The sequence below is a fragment of the Poecilia mexicana genome, unplaced genomic scaffold (assembly GCF_051168715.1).
Source record: "Poecilia mexicana isolate PSO_F unplaced genomic scaffold, ASM5116871v1 scaffold_23, whole genome shotgun sequence".
Classification (NCBI taxonomy): domain Eukaryota; kingdom Metazoa; phylum Chordata; class Actinopteri; order Cyprinodontiformes; family Poeciliidae; genus Poecilia; species Poecilia mexicana.
The window spans coordinates 8676279-8694174 of NW_028263392.1; the positions used below are offsets into that span (position 1 = coordinate 8676279).

General features: G+C 38.3%; 3 protein-coding genes across 3 annotated transcripts; all 3 read left to right on the plus strand.

Moving 5' to 3' along the window:
• The first annotated feature begins 268 nt into the window (after nucleotides 1-268).
• On the plus strand, nucleotides 269-5047 carry pwp1 (PWP1 homolog, endonuclein). Its single transcript, XM_014989680.2, has 15 exons — nucleotides 269-464; nucleotides 726-784; nucleotides 866-1041; nucleotides 1791-1876; nucleotides 1969-2065; nucleotides 2289-2399; nucleotides 2529-2659; nucleotides 2814-2884; nucleotides 3096-3192; nucleotides 3283-3344; nucleotides 3423-3534; nucleotides 3634-3724; nucleotides 3816-3937; nucleotides 4060-4165; nucleotides 4252-5047. The coding sequence occupies exons 1-15, from the start codon at nucleotides 399-401 to the stop codon at nucleotides 4344-4346; spliced, it is 1482 nt and encodes a 493-aa protein (XP_014845166.2). The 5' UTR covers nucleotides 269-398; the 3' UTR covers nucleotides 4347-5047.
• Nucleotides 5048-5356: 309 nt separating this feature from the next.
• mrpl42 (mitochondrial ribosomal protein L42) lies at nucleotides 5357-7550 on the plus strand. Its single transcript, XM_014989682.2, has 5 exons — nucleotides 5357-5494; nucleotides 5875-5938; nucleotides 6207-6291; nucleotides 6477-6640; nucleotides 7355-7550. The coding sequence occupies exons 1-5, from the start codon at nucleotides 5416-5418 to the stop codon at nucleotides 7398-7400; spliced, it is 438 nt and encodes a 145-aa protein (XP_014845168.1). The 5' UTR covers nucleotides 5357-5415; the 3' UTR covers nucleotides 7401-7550.
• Nucleotides 7551-9137: 1587 nt separating this feature from the next.
• On the plus strand, nucleotides 9138-16135 carry ube2nb (ubiquitin-conjugating enzyme E2Nb). The gene is made up of 4 exons (XM_014989681.2): nucleotides 9138-9260; nucleotides 10879-11125; nucleotides 12215-12355; nucleotides 14356-16135. Exons 1-4 carry the CDS (start codon nucleotides 9231-9233, stop codon nucleotides 14397-14399), a joined length of 462 nt encoding a protein of 153 aa, XP_014845167.1. The 5' UTR covers nucleotides 9138-9230; the 3' UTR covers nucleotides 14400-16135.
• Nucleotides 16136-17896: the final 1761 nt, after the last annotated feature.

Sequence of the window (17896 nt, forward strand, 5' to 3'; positions counted from 1 at the left end):
GGTGTATTCACAGATCCATCTTCGGTGTATTCAGCTTGATGACAAGATTAAATACAACACCCTTTTCTCACATAGCCGCCGATGGAGTTCCAGTATGTGTTGACGCCCGAGATTCGCTAAATTATGAAATCCAGTTTTACTTTCTGATTTTTGACAGGCTTGAAAATTTTACTTCAGCTTTTTGTAAGGCATTTCGTAAGTAATTCGGTCCTTTTCTGAGTCTTTGACGGAATTTTAGTCAGGCAGCTTTTTGAACGCCCTAAGTAGGAGCGGTCCTAATTGCTCACATGTACCACTGTGTGCATGCCTGAGGTGAAACAGTTTGAGAGGGGGTAAAAGAAAAAACAACGCACATTTTATTATATTTACTGCTGTTGGTCTACAAGTATTTTTACATTATGAGCTCCCAGATTACGTGTGTCGGGTGGGTGAAACGTGGCGTTGCCAAGGAAACCCCTGACAAGGTAGGGAACGTAAACATACTGAAGAAATCTGTCAACACGGCACTTTAAAGCCTTCGTGATCATACTTTAGGTGCTTTTACTGACATTTTAAAACTTCAGTCTGTCTAAAAGAAATGCATAGACTAACAGACGGCATACTTTGTCCTCCAGCAGGACTTCAACAAATATCACATATCAGAATCACTTGAAATTAAATATACATTTGTATCTCACCTTTATTTATCACGTGTACAAAAAGGTTTCTGTTTTATGTTCTCTCAGGTCGAGCTGAGTCAAGAGGAGCTTCAACGCATCATTACCGAAGCTAGAGAAGATCTGGGGTAATCGCTGCAAATGCGAAGACAAACACTGATTAGATTTTGATGGCCAGCGATAAATGCCCTTCTTGTCATTGAACCCAGGGACGTAGCAGATGAAGATGATGAGGAAGATGAAGGTATTCCACGTGATGACGATCCATCTGGAGAAACAGTAGAAGATGATGATGACTTGGTTCTAAAGACTGGGAATGATGAAGAGGAGGAAGACGATGAACTGGCGGAATATGGGCTGGACAAGTATGATGAGGAGGATGCAGGTAAACGGCAGAGGGTTTGTGTTTTCATTTGTTACTCCTCTTCTAAGCACCAAATAAAATATTTTGCAAAAATATTTACACAATCTTAAAAGTTTTTTTTTATGCTTCTAGTTGTGTTTCTAATGCATCATATTTTAGAGACAAGAACAAAGTAGCCTTCAATTGTGAAGTGGAAGGACGTTAGAAAAATGTTTTCCAAAGGTTTCCAAAAAAAGTCTGACCTGCATCCGCATTCCCCCCATTTATTCTGATACCCCTTACTAAAACCCAGTTTGAAGTACAAAATTATATAGCACATCGCCTAAGCAGAAAGTAGTATTCATTGAAATATTGCGGAGATAGCATCATGGTGGGGAAGGAAGCGGAATAATAGAGTAGAAAATTGGTAATAATAAAAAAATTAAATAAATTTATCACATATATAATCTAAAAAAGTATACAGCTAAAAATAAATGCATGCAGATTCTACAAAATGATATTATTAAAAAACTCATTAAATGTAAAATTAGAGCTAAATAATTGTTAGTACATTCACCATCAAGCAAATACTTTACCAACATACAGACAGGCAATTACTAATACAGTTGATTCTGTATTTATGTTATTTCCCTTCCCCTTCACACCTATGCTATTTTGTATTGGCCTATCACATACAATACCAACAAAATGCAGTTGCTTTTTTGTTTATAACTTTACAAAATGTAGAAAAATTCAAGGATATTTAAAACATTTCACTGAATCCAATTCAGCCACCGCTAACCTTGGCGACAGTCTAGCCGGGCTCACAGTGTTCAGCTCTAATGACGAGGATCCCTACATCACCATCAAAGACACAGTGAGTATCTGCTCAGATTGGGCCTGTCGGCTCTTATTTGTCCCAAATAATGTCCCACCTGTGTAGTTCTGTTTGCTCACCCCACCGTCTAGGACCAGTATGAGCGAGAAGACTTCCAAATCAAACCCACTGACAACCTCATCCTGGCTGGCAAAACGGAGAAGGACTGCTGCAACTTAGAGATCTATAGTAAATATAGCCTTTTTTATTATGATAAGTGTGTTTGATGATTGGAAAACTGGAACAATCTGTTATTGCACGATCACTTATCTGATCAAATGAATCAGAATCGCGACTCTGGAAGTGTGTAGGAACCCTGTTTTAATATTTCATAATTGAAGTTAAGTGCATTCTTTTTTTCGTTTTTTTTTTGACGAAAGAGCATTTATAAACATGTTGTGTAACTTCCCAGTTTATAACTCGGAGGAGGAATCCATGTATGTCCATCATGACATCCTGCTGCCAGCCTATCCGTTGTGTGTGGAATGGCTGGACTTCGACCCCAACCCACAGGAAGGACGAGGTAACGAAGCTTTCAGTCAAGAATAATAATAATTAAAAAAACAACAACTCTCCAGTTATTTGATAAGTCATGTTTCAAGCTATCATAAAAAGAAATCAAAACAATGTTCCTTGTGCGTCCACTCTGCAGCTAACTACGTCGCCGTGGGCAACATGACTCCACAGATAGACGTGTGGGATCTGGATGTGGTGGACTGTTTGGAGCCAGTCTTCTCCCTCGGGAGCAAAAAGGCCACCAAGAAGAAAAAGAAAAGCAAAAAGGTGCAAAAATCCCTATTGACGTCACACAACTAGCCGCTCATGCCGAGGAGGATTCATTTCATATTTTGTTGCCGTCATTGTGGCGTAATAACTTATTAAAAGCTTGTTTTGGTGGCAAAAGTTTTTGAACGTATCACTGCGTGCTGTGCGGCAGGGTGCAGCAGCGGAGCCTGTGGAGGGACACACAGATGCAGTGTTGGATTTATCCTGGAACAAGCTGGTCAGGTCAGTGATTTGTACTCCAATCTTAGTTTTGGAAAAGTCTTAAAACATTTACTAGGTCTGGGTGAGCATGAGAGATGACATCAAAGCAAAGAAAAACAATGGTATTTCCAGACTGCTGTTTAAATCACCTGTCCGTCCCTCACCTGTCTGTCTGCAATAATCAACCCGATATGATTTACATGTTTTATTTCCAACATTTGCTCCTTTTAAGGAACGTGCTGGCCAGTGGATCTGCAGACGACACGGTCGTCCTGTGGGACCTGGCTCAAGGCAAGCCGGCCACAACTCTGCGGAAGCATACAGACAAGGTAACCTGCCAAGCTGAAATGTTCAGGATTTGCTTTCTCAGAGTGGGCAGCCGTTATCCGCTGTTAAACAACCGACTTCTTATGTTCCAGGTCCAGACGTTAAGATTTCATCCCTTCGAGGCACAGACCTTGATATCTGGATCGTACGACAAGTAAGCGTGATGTTCACCGCGTCTTTGCCGACAGATCTTTGTAATGGTTTGGCATTAACGTCGTGGTTTCGTCTTTAGGACAGCCGTCCTTTACGACTGCCGGAATCCAGACAGCAGCTTCAGAACCTGGAGGTTTAGTGGGCAAGTGGAGCGGCTGGTCTGGAACCACTTTTCACCCTTCAACTTCCTGGTGAATACTCAGAACTTCAAGCATACTCATTTACAGTAACTTGCTGCAGTATTTGTCTGTTAGTATTTATCTCTCTCTCTCTGTGTGTGTGTATTTCAGGCCAGCACGGAGGACGGTTTCGTCTACTGTCTAGATGCCCGCACTGATAAACCATTGTTCACGCTAAAGGCACACGACGAAGAAGTGTCAGGTTTGTCAGATGCTGACGGAAAACTTTTTCGTCTTGTCTGCCTGTGACGCTTACGGCGGAACGAGATGACGTTTTTCTTGAACCTTTGCAGGTTTAGACCTCAGCAGCCAGATCAAAGGATGTCTCGTCACGTCGTCTGCTGACAAACACGTAAAGATTTGGGACATTTTAAGCAACAAGCCCAGCCTGGTGCACTCTCGAGACATGAAAATGGTGAGAAGTTGCACATGCTATTTTGCAGTCGAGGGTTGAATAGTTTTAGATAGAGCCGTAGCTGTTGAATATCTTTTAGGTTTTTGGGTGGTAAAATAAGATTTATTTGGTGGTGTGAACAGGGGGTGCTGTTCTGTGCTTCGTGCTGCCCTGATCTGCCCTTCGTCTACGCCTTCGGAGGACAGAAGGACGGCTTGCGGATTTGGGACATCAGTGACGTTGCAGCTGGTACGTCTAATCCCTCTGAGTTTTTCTTTTCCTATAACTTTCTTAACTCTTGTCATACAACTTCCTCTTTTGCCGTTTGCTTTTAGTGAGCGAGGTGTTCGGCAGCCGAGAGCGCATGACGGTGAACCCGGGAAGCCAGGCTTCATCGTCTGCAGCCACAGCAGACATGGAAGTCTCCTAGTGATCTTCTGGATTGTCTGTAATCATAAATTAGTTGGATTGCCATGGAAACCCAGCAGGCTTCCCTGTTGTGCCTTGCTGCGAGAAGGGCAGAACTAGATTAATTTCAACTCAGTATTTAATAAAGACTGACCAACATGTGTCTAAAAAGACTGGAACACAAACTTGTTAATAAAATGAAAATCACAATAATTAGATGAGATTATCTGATGGAGGCAGAAATGCTTTTGTTTTATAACTGTGCCAGTACACAACGTACTCATTTTCTCAGATCTTTGTCCGAATGCCTCTCTCTGTGCATTACAAGTACAACTCAATATTAAGAGTAGTAGGACTGATTTACCTGTTCACACAAAATAAATCGGTTAAAGTGTTTTATAGTAATTACAAATGTAAAGTTACCAGATTTGTTGCTGTTGATTCTGATTTTTTTTAATGTGGGTCCTAATATAATTGGTATTTTTTTTTGTTCTTATTGGTCTTTTTTTGGCGTTCAGTTGTAAAACGAACATTTTGTTTAAAGTAGATCAAATATACTATAAATTGCTTAGAGATATGGCTCTATGGCTTCTGGTTGCATGCACTATATATTTAGCATCTTTTTTTGCTGAGGTTTTGGTTCCTGTTCATAAATAACATTAGCGCCATTTAAATCTGTTTAAAGCAATTAAAAACTGTCACTGTGGGCTATAATGAATAGAAGTGGGTTTTGGATACATTTTGTTGCAATATAGTGGAAGAATACAATCATTTCCACTGAAGTACCAAAGACACTGGTATTTTACGATTATGACTTTGGGTTGGTCTATCAACATTTTAGTAAGATTCCATGAAAACATAGAAGCATACTTCATAGTATCTAAGTTGTTTATTACCAAAGTACCTGTACTTAAGGTCCAGACTAGCATCTTTAAGCTATTGGGGAAAGCAACGTTTTTAACTTTTAAGATTTTTAACTTAAAAATAAAGTCGATATTTCTTCAGGTAGTTAGTTGGTAGTATAGAGGAACCTTTGATAGGATTGCTTAGTCGGAACTATTATTTTGACGCACACTCCATAATAACCGAGCATGGCGTCGGGTCACTTGTGCAAGCTGCACAGCGCTGCATCTCGACTTTTATACGGTGCTACGCTTCGAAATGTGCATAGTAAGTGTGGTTTTTACTCAGAGCGAACCCATAACAGTGTTATAGTTGCTGAGTTTCCCATTTAAAGCGCCTTTAACACTGACGATAGCTGCTAAGGCTAGCAGTGAGGCTAACCTTGACGTCTGTTCAGCTCTAAAACATTTGTATTTAGTACACCGTCGATGTTAACAGGTTTCTCTGTCTGAAATATAGAAAATATTTTAATTTAAATACTGTATTAAATATTTTAATGCGTTATCTTTTCAATATAATAACTATCTTATTTTTTCGGAAATGTATAACGTGCTCCTATAGTCAGTTTAAAGTAGTTTTTGACATCTTCACTGGACCGTGATATTGTACTGATGACGAGTTACATCCCTGCTTTTTTCCCTTTGCAGCGTGTTTGGTGCCACTTCGACAGAAGTCCAGTGTTAATCCCTCATTAATTCAAGGCCATAACTGGTGTGTTACTTTGAATGTGTCTCTACGTCTAATTACACTTTAGGCAGTGGTGTCCTAAAGCTTTGAGACTGGCAGAAATTTTGTTTTGATCAATCCTGGAGCCATTTCTCAGTTAAAAATTGACAGATTTGATCCTGTCAGATATGCATAATTTTTGTAGAAAAAAAAAACGTAATCAAAATTTTAATTTAGTTGCATGAAGTAAAACAAAATACTTAAATTGTTGAGCTACATCTTGGACATTAACTTCTTAATTTCTATCACTTAGTGAGGTGGAAATAGGTGTTACGTCTGATGGGAAAACCATAGTATGCTACCATCCTGCTGTTGACGTTCCATATGAGCTCACTCAGGTAAGCTCACCTACTCTGTGCTCAGGCCAAACAGTTTCACATAGAGAGAAGTGTAACATTATTTTTTGACTATTTAAACTCATTAAGTTGTTCATACACCACAATGTCACACTATATGTGCGACAGGATAAGCTATATAAGTGTGTGCATAAAAAAAACCCTGTCATGTGTGCGTACCTCTGCAGCCCATAGAGCGACCAGACCCTCTGACCAACCAAGCAGAAACCCACGATCAAGTTTTGAAAGCCCACCTCAGCAAAGAGGTGCTGGTCGGCAAAGAGGGGCCGACTATAGAGGAGCTGAGCAAGATGTTCTTCACCACCAAACACCGCTTTTATCCAAAAGGACAGTAAGTACACAGATACAACAACGTTTAAACAAGCAGTGTCTTACAAAAGTATTGTACACCTTGGAGTTTTTACATTTCAACCAAACTTCACTGTGGTTTATTGGGATTTTATGAGACAAGCAAACACGGAGGGGTGCCTCAATGTGAGTTGCAGCAAATATGATGGATGTTTTTATTTAAATGCTTTACGGAAGAAATCTGATGTTATTTCCACCGTGAAACACGTTGGTGGTGGCATTGTGCTTTGGGGTTTACGTTTCGACAGGAGAGACAGGAAAGCTGTCCTGAGCTAAGATTTTGAGTGGGGGGGGAAAAAGATAAAGGTTCTGCCCCACTGCGAAATATTTGCAGCTAAAGTTAGCTCAAGAAACTCAAGAGGGCTTAATACACACACACCACATTTCTGAAAACCTATATATCTTTTCTCCTCTTCCCAGTTTTGTTACTTTGGTTGAAATATTGCTTAAAATCCCATTGAAGACGAGAGTAAAAATGCTTTTTGCTCTTTGTAGTTTGTGTAAGATAAAACTAAAACGGTGTTTTATACCAGATGATCATCCAATTTTTTTCTACTTTTCTCACATTAACAACACTGTTCTGTTCCTATTTATATGTGTACTGTATAGACCAGGCCTAGCTCATTTTTATTTCTCTACTATCTGAGATTGAGATTGTTATTTGCAAATACTAAGCAATCCTTTTCACTGTCCACAGGTACGTCTCGAGACGCATCAATAAAAAACCCCCTAAGGACAGATGATCAACATGCATACACTGACGTTTGACTTGTAAAAACATTGTATAATAAACTGGTGAATGTTCAGTCTGTTTTCCTTTACCTGCCCCCCCATCATCATCAACTGATGTATAATGCTGGTTTGAAAAAGAATTAAAAATTTGTTGAAAGAAAGTAGCTGCAGTCCAGACATTTTATTCTAACAAGACAAATATAGAATGATCAGGAAAACCTGATCATTTTGTTTGGTGAAAGAAATCAAACTGACCTCATATAGAACTTTTAAACCTTTTTTTAAATTGTTCTAATGTTTTACACTTCCTTCTTTAGACACTCAAGGATTCATATGTAATTGGCTTGTGCATATTAGTTTATAGATCTAAGATTTGTTTTTTTTTCCTAAATATTTTTTATGAAACCTTTGTCTGCATATTCCTCACTGCTGGTTAGATAAACGTGGATCTTTGTGCGCCATGTTTTATAACGGTTCACATTTTAAGTATTGCTTTGTCTAAACATAAGAACTTGAGTTCTTAGTTGCTGTTTATCTAAATGGCATGCTCTTTTGTTTTCCCACAGTAAGAAATGTTATTCCATATTTATATTACAAACTGAAGTTTGTAGACACTTAAAACTGTAAAAAAAAAAAAAAAAGTTAAACAAAATCAATATCGTAATGTGGGATTGTTTTCCCCATTGGATTTGTGCTAATTTCAAAACAATTGTTTAAAATTTGATGATGAGACTAAACTTTTTTTTTTCAGTTTTGTATATTAAGATTGAAAATCTAAACATGTTTAAAACAAACATTTACCCCAATTTATATTTAGCATTTTGTGCAGATTGTGCAGTTTCCTTATTATGCTTATCTATATATAATGTACTATAATTAAAAGAAAATATAGCCATTATGGAATGTCAAGAAAGAACTGTTTACAGTTTGCAACACATTCATGAAGAAGTTGCTGTGGTCAGATGAAACCAAAAATGTTACTTTTGAACCTAAATGCAAATCCTCACTGTGAAACACGACGGAGAAGCCACAATACTGCTATTGGAATGTTGTTTTTTTTCTGTAGGTTCTGGGAAGCTGTCAGAAAAAATGGAAAGACGGATGATACCTTATCCAGTCTTTGTCCTGACAAAAAACTTGGCAGTTAAGAAAGAAGTAATTCAAACTTTATTCATATAATACCTTTCAAGATAAAACAAAGTGCTTCAAAACAAATTCAAACGAAAGGAATAGTTTCCTGCTTCGAAAGAAGGAAACAAAATGATCTCAGTTCCAAAGCCTTGGGGGCACAGAAGACAAAAGAGAAAGAAAAGGATAGAAAAGACCTGAATAAATTTGGGAGCCAGTGCATATATGTTGGAATGGCCCAGTCAAAGCTATAATCAGTAGATTAGAATATGAGTTTATCGGATCAAAAGAACCTTTTGAAAAATAACCTTTAACCAGGTACTTTCATTAACCCCTAATTCGTGTGCTAAACTGATTAATTTATTGATCTGATATATTCTAATCTCAAATGTGTTTTCATAGCTCTAAGTGGAAAATCCTAATTACAGAATAAAAAAGGCTGGAAAACATCAGTGTGTGTGTAATCAGTTTATATAATATACTTCACTTAGTGAAAGAGTTACTGACATAAATTAACTTTTAAATAGTACTCTAATCTAATTAATCCATGTGAACTTTTTAAATGTGTAGCTATGCTGCTGGATCCACACGTCGTTAGGTCATCATCTGAATGTACCGGAGGAGTGAGTTATCAGTCCCCGCCCCGGCACTTCGCTCAATCCAACCTGAAGACAGGGCGAGTCAGCGGCTACAAATATAACTGCTAACACAAGATGGCCGGTTTGCCTCGTAGGATTATAAAGGTACACCTGACAACGATTAGTGTGTGTGCACGCTTATAAGACGATGTGAGAGTTTTCTAGGAATCGCTCGGTTATTATTTGGGAAATAAATTAACACCATGTCGCTTGTAGCCTCTCGTTAGCTTAGTTAGCCTCTGCCTTGCTAGCTGTCGAGCTAACTCGCTTCACTGCAACTGTTTTGTTTGCCACTTCCGTTTACTCCATTCTCGTCTGCTTGTGCTGAAACTCGGAAGAATTTTATTTGTTCTTTATTTCTTTTCTAATTAATCTCACTAACGTGCCAGTTATTGTAATTTCTCCCAGTGGCCATATGAATGAATTCGCTGTTCAAGTTAGGCTAGCTGCGGTAGCCCCTCTGGTTCCTACACATGCCTGGCGCTTTCTGTGAAACTATGCCCTTGTGCGGTCCTGAAGCGTTGAAATTGCCTTAATTTGAGAAAATGTACTGGCATTGCTTCTGTGTCATTGAACGAATCAAAAGAAAATGGTGTATTGCGAGTCCAGTTGCTCTGCGGTTTCCTCCCTTCGCCGCACCGCAGCCTCTTTTTGGGCCTGGCCCAGTGTTTTGCCGAAAAAAAACACCCCTGTCTTTTAAGACCCCCCTCCCTCACAGGAAGCGCATTTCAGTGCTCATTATACGCATTAAAAAATTGAACGAAAGTTGGCTATTCTCGCGTCTTTCTTTAGTAAGCTTATCAAATGTATTAACAGACAGCCTCATTTATATCCACTTCCTTTAAGAATGTGTTTCAGTCAGCAAGGGTGCTTTTTTTCGGTACAACACCGGCAGTGAGCGCGATCAGCCTTTTCCGCCACGCCGAGCCTCAGGTTTGGCAGGTTTTCTCTGCCTGCTCCGTCAAGTTGACAAAGTGAAACCACTTCCAGGTTTCTGTTTTTTTTGTTGTTCCGCTTTTCTTTTTTTTTTCTTTCACCTTTACAACAGAGGCGTTTGTTTGAGTCAGATATAATCAGTTTCCACTCATCTGATGGTACTTAAGCCTGCACCTGCTTGGTCAGTCATAAAAATATTTCCTTTTTTTTTTTTTTTAGTTTCTGAAATAATTAAACTGGATTTTTTGGGGATCTAGATGAGATTAGTTTATGAAAAAGGCTGCTTATTTATCAAAACTTTGGTAGCCAAATATAAGATCTAAAAGTAATTTGCATTTTTTTTTTATTGCTAAGTAAAACCACCCACTATCGCTGTGGTTTAACAGCAGCGGCTCCTAATATTAATTTCAGTGTGATTTAATGAGTCTCTGTCTGCCCTTTACGTCACACTTCTAGTCGCAAAGCCAAACACTGCTGTGGGCGCTTTTTGATTTGCAGCCAATACAGATTAAACGAGACAAGAGAGCTGAGTAACAGAAAATGGAGATGGATGAATGCAAGAATCTAAACTCTTAAGATAAAGAGAAGCACGCCTTTTAGTAAAATTAGCTATCAGTTAGTGATTAGTCATGTTGTGTCCACGCCGAACTCCTGGAATGTAGTCTCGCAAAGTGCGCGGTCGAAGGCAGACTCTTGTCATCTGTCACCTACTTGAAAGAAACACTTTGCATGTTTATTTTAATAAAAGTCAACAAGCGTGCGTGCCTGTCTTCCCGATCACACGCAGGAGACACAGCGGTTGATGGCAGAGCCCGTCCCGGGGATCACAGCTACGCCCGACGAGGGGAACGCACGCTACTTCCATGTGGTCATCGCAGGGCCTCAGGACTCTCCGTTCGAGGGAGGCACGTTTAAACTTGAACTATTTCTTCCAGAAGAGTATCCCATGGCAGCTCCCAAAGTGCGATTCATGACCAAAATCTATCACCCCAACGTCGACAAGCTGGGAAGAATATGTTTAGACATTTTGAAAGGTGAGAGTCTCTCATTTGCTTTTCCTTCACATTAGCTCAAGGTATTTTAATAAAAATAAAAAAAAATTTGCTGCAATCTGAGTTTACATCTTAAACATTAGAATGTTTTTCATGTAGCTTTTACCTAAAGAAAACTAATTTCTACCTGACAGTCTAAAGTCATTAGTTTTGATTAAAAATTAAGAAAAAAACTTTTAATAATATTTTGTGTTCGGTTGTCTGAAGGAATACTTGACACTCTGTGTGTTTGAACTTTTAAGATCAACGTCAGCATTTACACATAAAACCGAGCCTTTAATTCAAGCAACAAATAATCCAGTTAAATTGGGAAGTGAAACTTTCTTTTATATTACGTTTCAATGCGCTAAAGCAAAGTAGAATTTAAAAGCTTAAAGAGAAACATCCATTTTAATTCTGTTATTTAAAACGGCATGGAGTGTAGCATTTATTTATAGCATTGATTTAATCTGAATACATTATTAGTCTAGACTAATTATTAGTCTACCTGTGTTTAATCTAAATGCAGCTTAGTTTTATTGGGATAATAATAAATGTGTTTGATCTATTTTATTCAGCCTGTCTCATGAGAGCATCAATAAATATTAATGTTTGAAAATATTACTTAATTTAATGGATTTGCTTTTTATTGGGTGAATTGCACAACATTATATAACTGGCGTACTGAAGTAGTTCTAATAGTTTTAATTGTTTAGAGGACACTTTCTTCAGAAGAGATGACGCCGTCTACCTGATGGACGTTCCCGAAATGTTAACAGAAACTGGATTTGTGGGTCTCGGTGCATTTATTAGGTTTTAAAAGTAACTAATTTAGAAAATCAGACAATTTTTTTTAATTTGATAAGTATGCACTATGTGTTCTTGCAAATAAAATACATTGTGTTTTGCTGTTGTATCCGTTTTGTATTGAAATGCATCGTCTCGATTCGTTGCTTCTCCCTGCTATTGGAATAACTTCGCCCGGCTTCTGCTCTCCAGCGGATCCGTGTCGTCTTTCTGTCGGCCGTTTTCTTTGGTTTGCATGTTTTGCATCGTTATCAATAGTTCTCTCTTCTGCACCTTTTCCAACAGACAAGTGGTCTCCAGCCCTGCAGATCCGCACAGTGTTGCTATCTATCCAGGCATTATTAAGCGCTCCCAACCCAGACGACCCCCTGGCAAACGACGTCGCCGAGCAGTGGAAGAAAAACGAAAGCCATGCCATCGAGACAGGTCGGTGTTGAGATTTATCTGTGTTGATTCGATTTGATGCGAAAACAAGGGGATGAGAGCAGCCAAACCGCACTGCAGCTCCTTCAGGTTGTCGCCGGCTCGCAGTTGGAGAAATGCTTTGACAGATGGCTGGAAATGTTAGCTGAATTCCAGATCTTTGAAATTCCACCCACACCCGAAGCTCTGCGATAGTTTTACAGGCTGCAGTAGAACCACTAACCGGCGCTAACTCTGCCTGCGGCTTCGTAGGAGGGACAGCATTAACATAATCAGACGACAAATGCAGACAATAGACGGGGAGGTGAAAGGAATTCCTGAATCCTCCGGGGCGTACCTGCCTTTCTCCCACTAGCGCTGGAGCTAGGCTAACCTTGTTAGGATGAGCGAGTGTAGATGATGGATGGATGTTGTGAGTTGTTTGGAGGCAGAAAATGCAAATAGCCTGCAGCCTCTTGACTATATGTACAGATGAATCCATCAGACTTTTCGTTTTTAAGAATCAAAATGCGCTGCATGTTGTTTTACAGAGGCAGCCATTTTGAATGCAACATAAAATGAAGAAATTATTCTCACTCACACCACAGTTTATTAGTTGTTTTTGTTTTTTTCTTTTTAAATTAAACCTTAAAGCGCATTAGTTTGCATAATGTGCTCATTGATCAAAACATGGGAGTCTTCTGGTGTCAGTCTCAGAAAAAGCAAGTTTGCCTCTTTTTTTTTTTTTTTTTTTACTGCAAAGTACAAAATAAAGCTGGGAAAACACAGCTCTCTAAAGATATGAATATAAAATAAAATTGAAATATTATGAGATTAAGCGAAGAAATGGATATAAATAGCTCTCAGTGCAGTCATGAGTCCAACCCCTTGTATTTATTCACATTATTTATTCGCCCTATTTTATAGGAGTTTTTCTACGTCGTACATTCCTGTATTTTCAGAACAAGTTTTTGACAATCGTCAAAAAGTTTTGGTTTCATTTAGATGATTGACCTGGGTGCACATGACCACATAAGACGTGCTAATCAGTCAGACGTCAGTCTGAAAGTTAAAAAGCTGGAAACATGCCAGAGAGACAACTTGTCTAACCTCATTTTAGACTGAGGATTTTATTTTAAGAAACTCCTGTTGGCAGAATCCTAGAAAGTGATTAGACAACTTCTGCCTGGGAAAAAACTTTAAAAACATCAGTGTACATTGCGAATCTATCACAATTTCACAATATTCTTGTTGCAGTGGACTGCAAAAAAGTCAAACCTGACTGTATAAGCGCTAGGCATTTATGCTCTTTATGTTTATGATATATTTGGTCACATTTGCTGTCATTTGTCATAGTTGTCAAAAATATAATCTCATGAAATATTACCGGATTGGTCGTTGATGATGTCATCAGCAAATCAAAAACCAGAAAGTCCTGATCAGTGCATCTGTACTTTTATTTTATAATAAAACCCTTAACACAGCATCTTGTGCGCAAATATATCCGGAAAATACTCAGTTTGCTCGCTCCTAACTTTTTCTTTTATTTTTATGGTGTTTTGTCATTTATTATGGTTTATTACCAAAGGTCTGCTCCGTCATCAGTTTCGCTTCCTTAGAAATGTCAGTGAACCACATCTGCGCCGTTAAATCTTACGGCCTTATCTCGGAGGCCGTTTTTACGAGCTCCAACAGAGGAGCTACCGAAGGCCGGCTGAGCCGAGCAGCACGAGCGCAGAACGACTTAGCTCCGTTTCCACGCGGAGTAAAACCGCTGCCCGTTCCAAGATTAAATGGGTTTTTAATTCTCTCTCAGAAGAGCTTCACTTTATATTTAATTTGAAGTCGGAGTGTAGCAGTCCAGTCCCTAGCAACTCTACAGTCTCGAGGCTTTCTATAAATAATCCTCATTATTCTGGAGCACTTACAGATGATGCAGATCGGTCCAACAATCGTTTCACCGCCTTTGCTCGACATCACAAGCTTCCTGTTTCTCTCCCCTCCCCTCCTCTCCCCTCCTGCAGCCCGAACATGGACCAGGCTCTACGCGAGCAACACTGAAGTATAGAGGAACCGAGAAGAGGCGTCTGAATGTGATCCACAAAATGTACTCCTATACTGTCAACCTTTGAATTTAATGGACACATACAAAAGAAAAAAACAAAACAAAAAAAAAAACAAAACAAGAAATAAGTCCAAATATATTTGAAAGAAATGATGAGAATTACTGCTGCAGACCCCTGGGTGACTTATTTTCCTCTCTTAAGACGCGTTAAGTGTGTGTTAGCCTTTTGTTTTTCTTTTTAAATTTTTTTTTCTGTGTTGCTATTTAAATGCATGGACAACCATCAACACCCTCCCCATGTCTTAAAGTACATGCGACATGCTGTCCTGAGCTAGTCACAGACTGGTACGTTTGCAGAAATATTCATTCATTAAAGTTTTTTTCTTTTAACAAACCCATCATTTGTCAACAGATCTTTGTCTTTTTTTTTTTTTTTTTTTTTTTTTTTTTTTTTGTTCAAGCAGCAGATGGAAAGTGTTTGTTTTCCCTCTAGGAGTAGTGAAATGAGGGAATATGAATTTTATGTCCTAAAAAGCAAGAGGATTTTGAGGTTAATAAAAGATTTTAGTAAAAGTTGGTAAATCTAAACAAATTAACAAAAAAAAAATTGTGTTCTCTCGCATTCTTTCAGCTAAGTGAGACAAATCGTCCTTCAATTCAGAACAGTTCACGTTACGATTAAATTAGTTTTATTCTGGAACATAAAACATCATCTGCGTGCGCATTTATCATTTTTTATCTCCATGCATTTTTTCGAGTTTCTGTGATCAAATCAGGTATTTGAACATCTGCAAAAGCTGGATAATGAAAGGAAGTTATTACAGAACCAGAGGCAACGTTGTTTTCTTTTCTTTGTTGTTTTTTTTTCTTTTCTTTTCGTGTCAGGAATATTTTTGGACCCTTTGGGGAGGGTGAGCAGAGTAACATTTACACGCTTAAAGTCATTTCCCAACACGTCTAGAATGATCTCAGTCGGCAAATAAAGAAGGTTTAGAAGTGCTGAAAATGACTTTTGCTTTAGCTGCCTGTCCATCTTTTGATTTTAAGAACAATAAATAAAGGCATTCATCAGACCAAAGCTGATCAGAGCAACACAAACTGGTTCATATGGGTGTCCATTTTCTTTTTCTTTTTTTTTTTTTGAGTCAGCACGCTTATGTTCCAACTGTCTGTAACGATTATGCAAGTGCATTTACTTGACTCCAGAGGGGGGAATAAGGTCAGTTTGGTGGCAGAAAGAAAAGGTGATGTTACAAAATAAAACATTTCCTCAATTCCTACAGGATTTTGTGTTGGATGGAAGAAAGCTGTCAACATCTACTAGCGTGGGAGGCTGAGGGATGATTTCTGTGGCCAGATTCGTGTCTCAACAGACTATTGCCTCAGTATCTGGGTTAGGACTTAACATGTAAAATACATTTTTGTTGGGGGTCGGGAGGAGGGTTATTGTCCTCTAGTTGTCACTTAGATTTGTCATCCAGTTACTAACTGCTATGTTTTCTCTAGCTTAAACCCTAAAGGATGGCCATAAATCTTTAATTTATTGTTTTCCAACAGGAGTTTATGGCAGGAAGTGGTTTTGGAGCAGCTAGATGGAAATAATTTGAGATCAAACTGATGAAACCAGCTCCCCATGTGTACTGGAAAAAAAAGAAAGAAGCAATTCTGTCGATGATTTGAGTACATTTGCTTACATGGCTCTTCAAACATGCTGTAAATAAACTGAGTTGAGTAAATAAGAGGAGTCTCCTCTGTTTTTTTTTTAAATTATTATTTTCAAGGTGTGCAGCGTGAATCATTAAAGTTTAGCGTCTCTTTGAAAAAGCCCACATAGAGTTGCACCTGAAATTATTCACCCTCATTGCAAATTTTTGCAAAACTCAGGTCGTTTTCTGTAAAAAAAAAAAAAGAAAAAATTGCTTATCTTTCAAACCTTAATGAACTGGAGGCCTTTGGGCAAAACATTCCACCGGAGTGATAAAAGAGGCGTAGTCTGGTTATGAATCACATCTGCAGCAGGTCAGAACAAATGCTTGTAAACATGCTGAGTAGTTTTCAGACTGCAGTGCAGGGGCGGATCTAAAAAAATATTTATGGGTGGCAGGGACTTTTTCAGGGGTGGCAGTGTGTATACACTGCTCAAAAAAATAAAGGGAACACTCAAATAACACATCCTAGATCTGAATGAATGAAATATTCTCATTGAATACTATGTTCTGTACAAAGTTGAATGTGCTGACAACAAAATCACACAAAAATCATCAATGGAAATCAAATTTATTAACCAATGGAGGCCTGGATTTGGAGCCACACACAAAATTAAAGTGAAATGTTCCCTTTAATTTTTTTGAGCAGTATATATATATATATATATATATATATATATATATATATATATATATATACACACACACACACAAAATGTTTTTAACTTGCTTCAAAATGAGCTTCATGTAGCACCGAGGCTTAAATACAATTTAATATAGTATAGTTAATTATTTTTACATCTTTCATACTCCTGCTAATTTATATGCATTACTGGACATAGCGCATAGCGCCTATTGGTCGCTATGTGATTCATTGTGTCCAGAAAACCATTTTATCCCAATACAGGACAAGGAGAAATCTGTCACGAAAATATTAGTAGCACCATCATTTGTTATCAGATATATCTATTAAATACGACTTAAAATAAAGATTAGAAAACTGATGTTTGATAAATTCTCCATGATACAAATCTATAAACAGTTTAGTTTCTGTTAGTTCTGTCAAGATGCAAGAAAGGGCGAATTTCTATTTCTATTGGTCAATCGTTTTATTTTAAATGCTGTAGGAGCCGTAGTTTGACGACTGTTATAAATATCACCACGTTTTGCGAACACAGGGGATTAGCTCAGTTTTTGTCGCTTGTTTTTAGGAATTGCAGCAGCTGCAGTGAGTCACAATAAAGGTACAATAAAGCTGACAAACAGGTGAAGTACCAAACTAGACAGAACCATTTCTGATTGTTTGCCAAGCCAAACATCCAATAAAAGTTCCACCAAGCCACTACTGAGCCACTGGGGTCAAGTTTCTAGACAGGCAAAAGAAGGTTTAATGTCCAAACTTATTGATTGATCTTGATGATTAATTTTACTCTTTCACCAAACAATTACAGAGATCAAATTTCATTTGTTCTCATGCTACCTCTCTTGCTCTGTTAAAAACCATTGGCCCCAAACCCAAACGCCTGCTGGTCCTTCACCAGGCCCCTGCGCTTATAGAAAGTGGACTGACCCACATTACTTCCTGTCTAAATTTAGAAAAATAAATAAGAAAAATAAGAAAACAAAAAAATAAATAAAATCAACAATTATCAACCTACAAATAAACTCTGTAAATAATACAAAAAATAGAAATTTAAGAATAAAGTAACAAAATTCAAATGGATAAAGAAAAAATAGCTCCAACAACTTCTATTCTGCCTTTTCTCGCTCTGTGTGTCGGCTTTACGCAGACCC